General features: G+C 40.2%; 1 protein-coding gene across 2 annotated transcripts in view; it reads left to right on the plus strand.

Annotated features, from left to right (window-relative positions):
• Positions 1-12,215, plus strand: part of atp13a3 (ATPase 13A3) — a 38,737-nt gene that overhangs the window by 12,670 nt on the left and 13,852 nt on the right. For both annotated transcript variants that reach the window (XM_073476063.1, XM_073476064.1), the window contains exons 3-18: positions 1,874-1,960; positions 2,056-2,229; positions 3,621-3,854; positions 4,165-4,235; positions 4,473-4,556; positions 4,890-4,959; positions 6,220-6,354; positions 7,567-7,639; positions 8,524-8,655; positions 8,799-8,981; positions 9,374-9,531; positions 10,373-10,561; positions 10,732-10,793; positions 11,283-11,433; positions 11,615-11,734; positions 12,049-12,066. In XM_073476063.1, the coding sequence (XP_073332164.1) occupies positions 1,910-1,960; positions 2,056-2,229; positions 3,621-3,854; positions 4,165-4,235; positions 4,473-4,556; positions 4,890-4,959; positions 6,220-6,354; positions 7,567-7,639; positions 8,524-8,655; positions 8,799-8,981; positions 9,374-9,531; positions 10,373-10,561; positions 10,732-10,793; positions 11,283-11,433; positions 11,615-11,734; positions 12,049-12,066 (1,905 nt within the window). In that variant the 5' untranslated portion in view covers positions 1,874-1,909. The remainder of the gene's footprint in view (positions 1-1,873; positions 1,961-2,055; positions 2,230-3,620; positions 3,855-4,164; positions 4,236-4,472; positions 4,557-4,889; positions 4,960-6,219; positions 6,355-7,566; positions 7,640-8,523; positions 8,656-8,798; positions 8,982-9,373; positions 9,532-10,372; positions 10,562-10,731; positions 10,794-11,282; positions 11,434-11,614; positions 11,735-12,048; positions 12,067-12,215) is intronic.

Genomic DNA, 12,215 nt, shown 5'->3' on the forward strand with positions numbered 1-12,215 from the left:
TCACACACACACACACACACACACGCACACACACACACACACACACACACACACACACACACACACACACACACACACACACACACAAAGTGACAGCGTGCCTTCCTTGGCAGCTGCCTAGTCCTTGGGGACAACTGAGAGGAGGAAATGGGGACGAGCTTGATATTGGGTAACACACATAAATGATGACTCAGTTCGTCTGTGTGGGTGTGTGACACTCTTAAGAGATAATCTCAGGTGTTTTGAGGTCGAGCAGCTGTCTGGGGAGTGCTGTGCATTCCTGTAGTTGGATCGAGTCCCTTGTGCTCCAGTGAACTGCTTACCTCCGTTGACGGTGATTTCTTCCTTCGCTATCGCTCTTACCACAGACCGTTGAAGAGTTCACATTGGGTGAAATAGGTTGGAGTTGGGAGTTGAGACCAACACTGACAGACAACACAACAACACAGACCAGTCCTTTTTCTCATTGAATTACATTTCCCATTGGACTTTTCCTCAGTGCATGCTTTTTTAAAATGCCCTTGAACATTTTCTGTATATGTAAGAAATCATCGGCTTGCACTTCGCATAAATATAGCTGAAACTGAAAAAGTTTAATATCTGATCTAAAGCCCTGGGATTGAGCAATTGGATGAATTGCATTGCAAGACTGTTGTAAATAGCATTTCAGACATTGAGTCAATGCTCTTATCACGAGCACCAACAGACGGAGGGTTTATGTCTTTATGGGACATTTGAATCAGAAGTTCTGTCTTATCACTTGACAGAATTCAGTTGAGCAATGCAGCACTTTGGGTGTTGAGCTGACTTTGTCATTATTTACTAACAAACACTGCCTGTGATTTGTGTTATATACTGCATGCCTCTAAATGGATAAGCAAACCTCAAAGTCTTTGAAGATGTCAGAATACATTGATTGGATAATTGTAACACAATCCTTTATCACATTGTCACAACCTGGCTCCTAAGGCATTGGAAAAGTGGGAAATGCAGTGTATTGAAGATTATATAAGGTAATTTATTTAACAAAAGGCATCAAAAGGCAAAAAAAGCTTAGATTTTATGGTCTGAGGACACTGGGCTCAGGTGTTACCAGAAGGCATGGATGACCAAACAGTGAGGTGAATTATAAGCTTCTGAACAGTCAGGAGCACAGGTCATCACACATTTGTTTTTAAAATATATTGGACTGTAACAGATCGAATTTGTCTGTGAAATTTGGGAATTGCTACGTATCACTTGCCTTTTAAATAACTAAATAACGGAGGACTTTTATTGTGAAGAATTTATAGAAAATTGTCACAGAGTTAATGAAGCTTTGTTGGTGGCTTTTTTCAATAGTGCTACTGGGAGGAAGAGTATTTACAGTTGCTCATCTGACCACAACACAAGCCAAGCATATTGTCAATTAAAGGCACACCTTCAAGCTCAAAGGCCTGTTTTGACGGAAATGCAAATCCCTGCCACGCTGGGCTGACGCCCTGAGTCAAACCACATAGAGAGAGGCCGGCAGATGTAATGGAAAAACGCTCCAAGTCACCCCTTTGTCTCTTCACCACCACTGTACCACTTTATTTTGATACCAGATATGTTCATTGGCTGCACAGTAATGGTCAATTTATGTGAAGTGTATGCTTGATTTTGCAACCACGGAAATGCAGAGTTATTCACATAAATGTATTACAAATATAGTATTACAAATGGAGGAAGTTGGCAAAGATTTGTAAAAATGTGTGGATGATAGAAGGTCACCAATTTCCATGCACTGCTCCTTTGTATCATATCCCTTGAAAGCATCTTGTGACTCTGCTGGTTGTTGTAGAGTTGAACTGTTTTTCCACACTGTTCACCCTGACATTTTGTCTGTTTGCAGTGACTAAGGGAGGGGCTCAGCAAACTGTTCTGCAGCATGGAGAAGGAAGACCTGAAGGTCCTCAACAAAGGGGAGGAGGAGGAGATGGTATGCCTCTCTGTGACTTTACATCTGCTCCAATGTGTGAGTTTGTGCTTTCCAACTTATCGGACTAATCCCCCTTTTCTCCTTCCACCCTTTAGGAGCTGCAGGGCTACCGTCTGTGTCGTTGGCGGCTGGCCCTGGTGGGCGTCGGGGTGTTGTGTACAGGGGGCTTCCTCCTCCTGCTGCTCTACTGGATGCCAGAGTGGTGCGTCAAATCCACCTGCACTCGTACCACAGCCCGTGATGCCGAAGTGGTATTGATGCGCTCCACGGTAGGTTGCAAGTAGAGCTGCAATGGTTAATTGATTTGTCGATAAAAAATAAATAAAATTTGACATATATTTTACAAGCAAAAATTAGTATTTTCTTGTTTTAGCTTCTCAAAGATGAAAATTAACAGTAAACTTCATATCTTTAAGTTTTCTTTAGGATTGCTGCTCAACTTATTGAAGAAATCATTGCAGGGTTTTAAGGAAGCAAGTGGCATATCTTTAGTTTTAATCATTGTATAGGCTAAACAACAGTAATGGGACAAAGTATCGATATGGAAATATAAATATTGCTTCCTCTTGTGATACTTTATCGATACACTGGCGCTGTATATCAATATTTTTATGAAAACATGCAGTGCTCTAAACAGATTCCCTTTTCAATGTGACTTACTAGAGACATCGCGATGTATCCTGGATGATTCGCTAGCATCAAACTAAGATGTGAGGTTTTATGTTTACATTTGAGTTTTTAAATTGTTAGTTAAAAATGATAAATATTTTATATAACTTCATTTGCAGACCTGTTTCAGTAATCTGAAAGTTGCGATTTGACACATATACACTCAGTCTGTGCCTTAATCGAAACACTCCAAGGGTTCTTTATTTACCACAGAAGTGCAGCGAGTCCAAATGCTGTCAGGCACAGCTCAGCATATTGGTACATGAAGAAGATATGAACCTCAAGCTCATGTGCTTTTAAAGCTGTGAGTGAATACAACTGATGTATTGTAGTTGCACAGTAAATACATTGAGACTGACTGGCTCCTACAGAGAGTCACACCAGCAGGAATGTACAGATGATTTACCATTTGTCCAACAGTCCATAACAGTCACATGTGCTTGTGTGTGTGCGTCTCTGTGTGTGTGCATTCCTTTATCTCTGTGTTGGTCTCATACTTGTGTGTATTCATCTTTGACCCTCTGTGTATGAATCTGAATGTCTGATTAGATTAGATTCAACTTTATCGTCATTGTGCATAGTACAGGTACAAAGCCAAGGAAATTCAGTAAGCATGTAGCCAGAAGTGCAAAAGAATAGCATTATGTACAGAGAGTGCAGTTACAAGTGATTGTGGTGTTGATTGAGTTTGAAATATCTACATTAGGGTTAAAGTATTTGGAATAATATTCACATGTAAACATTAAGCTACTGCAGCCTTATAGCTTTTTTCAGAAATAGGAATTAGGTTTAGGGTTTAGTTAGGATTAGATGAGGTTACTGAAAATAACACACCAGATGTAGCTCAATATTTAAAAATGTTACATAACGGCTATATATTCCTGGTCACTCAGTGTTACAGGGTGCCTTGACATAAATGTACCGTACAATGTAATGACATTCTTTTAAAAGTCCAGAAAAAATACAACTTTGTGTGTATTTGTTCGACTAGGATGAGTTCCGTCGCTGGTTCCTGGCCAGGGTGCGAGTGATGCTGGCCCCAGGGAGCAACCCCTTCCACAGCCTGGAGACCCAGACCACCTCCCCCTCCTCCCCTTCCTCTCCCACCTGCCCCTTCTCCTCCCCTGCCTCCCCCCCTCTGGCCAACGGACATACCCCTCACCCCTCCGATGGCAGCCCCGCTCAGGAGCTCATCAAAAGATATGCTGACTACCAGCCCACACAGGTAAGCACCCTCCTCCACAATATAAACGCACCAATGATGGCAACCATAATCCGGCAGCCAGACCACCTATCAGAGAAGTTGATAGAGGGGCCTCCATGTTTTAATCATGTGTAATTATACTCCATATTTACACTATGCTAGAAATATATAACAGCTTGTTAGAAATACGTTGATGTTATTGGAATTTGATTTTCATTTATTGCAAAGTTTACCATAAGTGTGTGCATAACAATACAGTAATGCAAGCATGTGTCAAATTAAAGCAATGTTTCTTCTTCCTTCTGCCACTCCACTATTCTTATCCCCACAGATTCGCTATTTTACCTTCCATAGCACAAAGTATTATTGGAATGACGAGGTGCAGAACTTTGAAGTTTTAAAGTAAGCATTCTTTTATTATCTACAGAAACTTTATGGGCTATTTTTATACCAGGTTGCACTTGTCCTTACAGTACGTAATGATAAATACATCGGTACACACCTATTTGTTGACTCATAAACAAGTGTAATTTGAAAAGAGCAAAACAAGCTTTTGCATTTACAGTAATGTCATTAAATTATAATGTAATTAAAAGTGCAATCTTTGTCCCCTGCTTTGACCATATTTTACCTCCACAGCGGCTTGGAGGATCTGCAGGTCAGCTGCTCCACCCTCCACTCGGAGCACAGCGCAGGCCTGACCAGGAACCAGCAGGAGTACAGGTAACATCTCACCTGTCTGAAGGATAGGTCACACAACTTTGACCCGCCAGACAGTATAATAATCTGGTCAACAGGCCTGAGCACTTTCCTCCTGTGTGCGTTTATAGTAGCAGTAGTTTATAAGCCCTTGGCCTGACAAAATTAAATATCATGGAAAATGTGTCAGCAGTGTTGACATTGTTTAAAATAAAAACCTGCATAGCCTTAACCTTTCCATGGTACATTGTTGTGTTTTTCTGCTATATTCTTTGTGCATGTGTCTAGCGTTGTGTGTGTGTGTGTGACTGGTTCACAACACTTGTCTCATGAAATGTCTCTTTTACCACTTGTCAGGAAACTGTTCTTCGGAGTGAATGAAATTGCAGTGAAAGTGCCTTCTGTTTTCAAGCTGCTTATCAAAGAGGTATGGCCCAGTTTACATTAACAGAGGCAGCATTTACTTCCACTCAGTTTGAATTTCCTTGAATAAACGACACCATGTCAACTTTTTTGATCATCTTGCTGTTTTGCAGGGATATTTGCACAATTAACAGTTCATTATGCCAAATGATGTGATTTTTCACAATTTTCCAACATTTACACACTGACCATTTCTTTGAACAATCTAGAAAATAATGTCAAATGAACAGATAAAGGAAATAAGTGTTTTAGTTTCAGCCCTGCTCCCAATAACTGGGGTGTGTGTTTCAGTTGTTACTTCAAAAGCGAACATATCAAACCAACGCTTTGTCTCCTGTAGAAGTGCCTTAAGACAGACCCATATTTATTTGATAAATGTTTGCTTATCATTTGCATTTTTGCAAGGCATTTGTCACATGAACTGCCAACATTAGTTCATCTTCAGGGCACATCTGTTCCTCTGCACTGAGACTATTCTAACCTTCTTATTACTCCTTTTACCAGGTTTCTCTTTCATTTTCAATTTGACCTACTTTTTGACCATAAGCCTTCTCTAGGGTGGTTTTGGGGGCTGGGTCTGGGGGTCAGTATCTGGTGTGACCACCATTTGCCTCATGCAGTGCAACAAAATGAGCATTCAGTTCACGGATAACAGCTCTGGTGGACATTCCTGCAGCCGGCATGCCACTGGCTCAGAACTTATGACCAAAGTAGCTCTGTGCTGTATGATGACACATTTGCACATTAGTGATCAGTCCAAAGAACAACTGTGCATTAATCATGTTGTTTAATCACAACTTGATTTGCCACACCTGTGAGGTTGATGGATTATTTGGGCAAAGGAAAAGTGCTCTTTAACATGGAATATAATGAATTTGTGTTTAAAATCTGATGGAAATCATTCTTTTATGTGCATTAAAAAGTCTTAAATCTTTTACTTCAATTTGGGAAAAATGGGTGCAAAAAGTTTATATTTGCAGTGCATTTCTACAAGAGAAGTGCTGTACGAGGGTAAATACAACACCAATGCCCCCTGCAGACCAACATAGTAATGTGGGTCTTAACTTTAGTAACATTACCCAGTGGCCCTATGTGTCAAGTCCTTCATTAGCACTTTTTTAGTTAACACTTATTTACATTTGGTATCTAATTCCCTTGCACCTTAATACAAGCTACATAAATAAGTGTACATCTTGTAAATGGGAATTATGTTAAATTCCTTGTAGTTGTGTCACTATATTCTCATCTTCGTCCCCTCCTGCAGGTCCTCAACCCTTTCTACATCTTCCAGCTCTTCAGTGTGATCCTGTGGAGTGCCGATGAGTATTACTACTATGCTGTGGCCATTGTTATCATGTCGGTCATATCCATAGCTACCTCTCTGTACACCATCAAAAAGGTGAGCTTTAAGACACTGTGTGCTTTTAATCTTGAATGTGATCTTGATTGTGTTAACTTGCACTACATGTTTTAATCGGACTTTCTACACAGCCAGCAATGCAAACTTTAATTCTCACACCTCTGGGGATCAATTTATCGGGGTGGGTGCTCATACTAAATGTACGCATGGGCAGCTGGTCAGTTTTGTCCATTGACAATTCCAATACAAGAAGGCTACATCCTCAACAAGGCAGCATTATTTTGTGTAATTCTAATGACAGAAAGTAAAGGGACAGAAAGAAAAATATGGAGCTGCAGATCGCTTGAAGAGAAAGACAACTTTGCCAGTTTTTCCTGCAATGAATTTTGTTGCCAACATAGGCAAGACTACAGTTAACCACAACATTACTTCTCCAGCAATATGCAGACAAGACAGGTCAGATGACAGATATTTTTATAGCAGCAGTGTGATAAATTATATCATGGAACTGCTCAAGCTGCAAACCAACTGATCTGTCAGAAACTTGACTCAATTATAGTTTAGTCGACCACTTTGGAGTTAAAATTAGGCTTGACATTAGACGTAATTGTCTTATATCACGTACATACTCTTATCAGTATATCAATCAATCTATCTATCAATCAATCAATCAATCAATCAATCAATCAATCAATCTTTAATTATATAGCACCTTTCAAATAGATCAAAATGCAGTACTTTACAAGTGATTGGGAAAAAAAACATGGGATGTTAAAAACAAAATGGATTTAGAAACAGCGATACATTTTGGGTAGTAATAATAAAAGATAAAAGATGAAGAATAACAGATAAATGACAAAATACTAATCACAATTGATTTTGATAAAACATTTTAATAAAACCACATTTGTTTGTGGAACAGCTAAAAGTACATCTCATTGCTTTGTTGTATCTCAGACTGGTATTGACAAAAGTGTGATTCTGCTATATACATCTATACAACATGTACTAAATGTTACCAGATGGAATCACAGGAATGCATATTTAAAGAAGGCACACACTCGCGATCCTGCTCGTGTCTAATCCAGAGTTTTCATGCGAGAATAAAGGATCATCTGACCATGGTCTGCTGCCTCTGGCTTCAAAGTTCAAAAACTCAGACAAAAACACCCTTGCCGTCACACAGGTGGTCATGGGAATTAAGAAGCTGACTAAAGTTCTTCATCTGTTTTCTTTGTCCCTTTTTTCCAGCAATACGTAATGCTTCACGACATGGTGGCAGCTCACAGTATTGTCCGTGTGTCTGTATGCCGAGCCAACAATGGTTTGTCAAATTTTAAACTATTTTTTGCTGATGGCCTCTGTAAAGTGCTGCTAATAGCAATACACTGCATTCATTATTCTATTCATTTTCCTGCTTTTCTGATGAGTGCTTTCCAAACCAGACCTGACAGTAGACATTTTTCTGCCTCTGTGCTGGGCCAGACACAATTACACCCTGCTTTGGCTGTCTTCCAAATGGCTGCTAGGGTGGGACAATGCAGAGACAGAGAGAGACAGAGAGAGACAGAGAGAGACAGAGAGAGACAGAGAGAGACACAGAGAGAGACACAGAGAGAGACACAGAGAGAGACACAGAGAGAGAGACAGAGAGACACAGACACAGAGAGAGACAGAGAGAGACAGAGAGTTAGACAGGGGGTGTAATATATGTAATGGCTCTGAACATGCTTTTTTTTATGTCTTCATGCTTTTTAAAATAGATGATGGCATCTGCAGAAGTGATGCACAAGCATTGACTGTCTCATCTGGTGTCATACCAGCTTAAGCCAATTTGAATTACCTCTAAAGGACAACATTAAACTCAGAATCAAATAGATATATTGCTGCGGAAGATTGCACACCTCTCATATTTTTGTTTTGCATTAAACTGCCGCCCTAGCCTCTGCTTGTGATGCCTCAGCTTTTTTCCCTGCTGTCTAGATAGGCGTGAGTAATGAGAGATGTGCTGAACAAGACTCTGGGGCTCTGACACACAAAATATCTGCTTTCTCACCTCCCCACAACCCCCCACAACCCCAACCACCATATGCCACTTACACACTTTTCACCTTTCTCCACACTCATCATTTTTTACTTTTTATTTTGTGCTCTTTACCTGTCTCTATTATATGCTCACATTTACCATTTCACTCCCTTTCCCGGCAGAAATCGAAGAGATTTTGTCTACTGATTTGGTGCCTGGTGATGTGATGGTCATCCCCAGCAACGGGACCATTATGCCGTGTGATGCCGTGCTGGTCAGCGGCACCTGCATCGTCAATGAAAGCATGCTCACAGGTAAGAGCTGAAATCTGAAAATCTAAGTCTGATAACTCAGGGGAGAGACTGTTGGAATTTTTGACATAACAACCAAGAACTTAAACAGCATAATGTTCTTCCTGTAAGTCTCCAGCACTAATATCAGTCTGCCCGCCCATCAGGTGAGAGTGTTCCCGTGACAAAGACCAACCTCCCAAACCCATTGCCAGGAGAGAGGGAGGAGGACACTGACAGTGCCTATAACACAGAGGAGCATAAGAGACACACACTCTTCTGTGGCACCCACGTCATCCAGACCCGCTTCTACACAGGCGAACTGGTCAAGGCTGTGGTGGTCCGCACAGGTATGTGTGTGTGTTTGGGGATATGTATTCAGTCATGTTTATGTTTGGATGATCTGTAAATTTATGTAAATTCATTTTTGACGCTTTGTGTAGAAATTTTTGTCCGAAAACAAGATATATATATATACATATATATGTATATATACATATACACAAGGAATTACGAACAATAAAAAGACCAACACTAGTCTAAAGACGCATAACTCACAGGTTCTATTGCTGTTCATTACAAGAGCAGCATTTCAGAGGTCAGATATATCCCTTCCATTCGGGAAGTCAGCAAATTATGCGCTCCATTACATATTAAATTCACATTTGAGCCATTATGAGAAGATTCAAAAGTGAGTTTAAAATTGACTATTGAAAACCTTTTCACTCACTTCTTCATCCAGGTTTCAGCACAGCCAAAGGCCAGCTGGTGCGCTCCATCCTTTACCCCAAACCCACCGACTTCAAGCTGTACCGCGATGCCTACCTCTTTCTGTTGTGTCTGGTGGCTGTGGCGGGAATCGGCTTTGTCTACTCCATCGTCCTCAGCATCATGAACAAGGTAATCTAGGCATCGCGATGAGCAGATTAAACAAACGAAGAAGTAAATGGGATGAAAATGAGTGTGTAGCTGTAGGAAAATCAAATCTTGGAACATTCACTGGCCTTTTTGCTGATTTTTCAATAATGTAAAATGCATACACTCTACAAAAACTGTACTGGTGTGTATCACAGTATAACAGCATTTAATCCTAACATTTTTAAAGTGTCTGTCATACAGTCTGACCTGTGCGCTGCCTGGTACAACCACACTTTTATCTGTTCAGTGTTGTAGGGGGCAGAAACACTCCAAAACAAACTCTCAGTAACAGATGCTCAGTCAGCTTATCAAGTTCTTTTTGATGTCAGGTTAATAAGGAACTGCAGAGCCGCCCATTTGAGTCCTCTTTATTTTGATCTGTCAAGTAAGATACTCACTGACTTGTATTTTAGCCATTATCTCCCATGGTGCAACATTGTGCAAAAGCTTTTCTAACAACAAACAGCATGGTAATACATTTCTAAATCGCTGTGTGCTGCAGAACTTGAACTGTTTGAAACATTCCCTTTCTCTAAAACATATTATAGGCTTGTTGCAGGATTAGCATCAGACTTAGTGGATCAGCCATTCTGCACCATGCTTTGGATTTGTTGTTTACATGAACAATCAGGAGAAACGGCAATGCTTTTCTTTACCAATGATATGCAACATATTTGACTCTAAAACTTCGATTCAAGCAGCCACTTCTGAGTCTGAATCTATGTCTTAGGAGTATTGATAATGCTGGAGAGGTGGTAATCAAAGACAAGTGATTATCAAAAATGCAGACGTTTCCTGACTTTTCCCTTTCTGCCTGCCCCAGGTGCCAGCTAAAACCATCATCATTGAGTCCCTAGACATCATCACCATCACTGTGCCACCGGCGCTGCCAGCCGCCATGACCGCCGGTATTGTGTACGCCCAGCGACGCCTCAAACGCATTGGCATTTTCTGCATCAGCCCACAGAGGATCAACATCTGCGGACAAATAAATCTCGTCTGCTTTGACAAGGTGACTATTACTGGTTGCATGATGGCCGTTTTTGCTCATAAAGTAACTTAGATGACGAAGTAACCACAGATGATACCCAAAATAGATTGTACCTGCCTCTAGTTGTGTGCCAATAAAGATGTTTTATCTCAGTCAAACCCAGTTAAACTCTGCTTCATGTCGTCTTCTAGACTGGAACTCTGACAGAAGATGGATTAGACCTATGGGGAGTCCAGAGGGTTGAGAATGGCAGGTAAGCTGGTCTGTACTCTGTATTTATCAAACATGTAACAACCATTGCAAACATTCCGAAGGTGTTTTAGAAACCTCAAGTCATTGTCTTAGTTTGGCTGTTGCTGCGCTTGTATTGCTTTGCTGAATAAGTGTTGGAAAATAAGTTTGAATATCTTTTTGTTAGTTTAGTTTCATTTCCTTCATTTGAAATCACTGTAAATGCTGAAAATTTCAGTGACAAAATCACAACAAAACCATCCCTATGGTTATCCTTATACGATACTAGAAAATATCAACAAAGCTCCACTTAGGAAATTTGTTACTAGTTTAATACTTTTTTTTAATACATGTCACTGAAATCCATTGCTTCTGGAAACATTTTCATTTTGTCACAAAGTATATTCTTCACATCATAAAAGTAACTGTCAGTTTTTCTTACTTGTTAATTTCTCTGTGTAAAATGTGTCATCTTTTCTCGTCCACCTCCTGTTTCTTCTGCCCCTTTTAGTTTCCACCTGTCAGAGGAAAATGCCTACAAGGAAAATCTAGTGAAGTCACAGTTTGTGGCTTGTATGGCCACTTGCCACTCTCTTACCAAAATAGAGGGCCAGCTGTCCGGAGACCCACTGGACCTCAAAATGTTTGAGGCTACAGGCTGGGTGAGTTGTCCTGTATCAATGCGAAAGTGTGGGATAGATAGCCATCTGGAATCAAGAAAGACTGAAACAAAGAGAGGGAATCTAAAATATTTATTTTGTCAAATATGTCTACACATTCTTGACATCTTTTATTGTCTTATTTTTCTGATCCTCATTTTCTCTGAATCTTTTATCTGCCCAGATCCTGGAGGAGGCCACTGAGGAGGAAACATCTCTCCACAACCGTATCATGCCCACTGTGGTTCGACCTCCAAAACAGCTGTTGCCCCCAGAGCCTGTTGCATCACCAGAGCAGGACATGGTATGAACTGCGACACAGTTGTTCTCCAGGAACAACTTAAAATTGAAATATGTACATATTTATCAATCAAATTATATCAATGAAATATTAGAGCTGAAATGTGGTCTTGGACAGTATTTGTATCTGACTGTCAGGGTAATAGAAGTTGACTAAGCTGCCAAAATCTACAGAGTATTGGCTATCATTTAAACCGGCGTATTAATGTGCCTCAGTGAAAAATTAATAAACACTATCATAATATATCAACAGCAACCTTATTATAACTCTGAATGATGAGTATATTCGATTCTCATGGATTCTTTTTCTCATTTTAGGAACTGTATGAGCTCTCGGTAAGTAGTCTGCTTCTTTTTTATTAATGTACTCATCAAATTCCTCTTTTTCCCTCTGTAATTAGTCCTTTACTAGCATTTGTTTTTAGTTTTCGTCTTCTCCTTGACATAAATTATAAATTAATTTTTCATATTTCTTTTTGTGTGTG

Source organism: Pagrus major, chromosome 11, assembly GCF_040436345.1.
Source record: "Pagrus major chromosome 11, Pma_NU_1.0".
In the NCBI taxonomy this organism is placed as follows: Eukaryota; Metazoa; Chordata; class Actinopteri; order Spariformes; family Sparidae; genus Pagrus; species Pagrus major.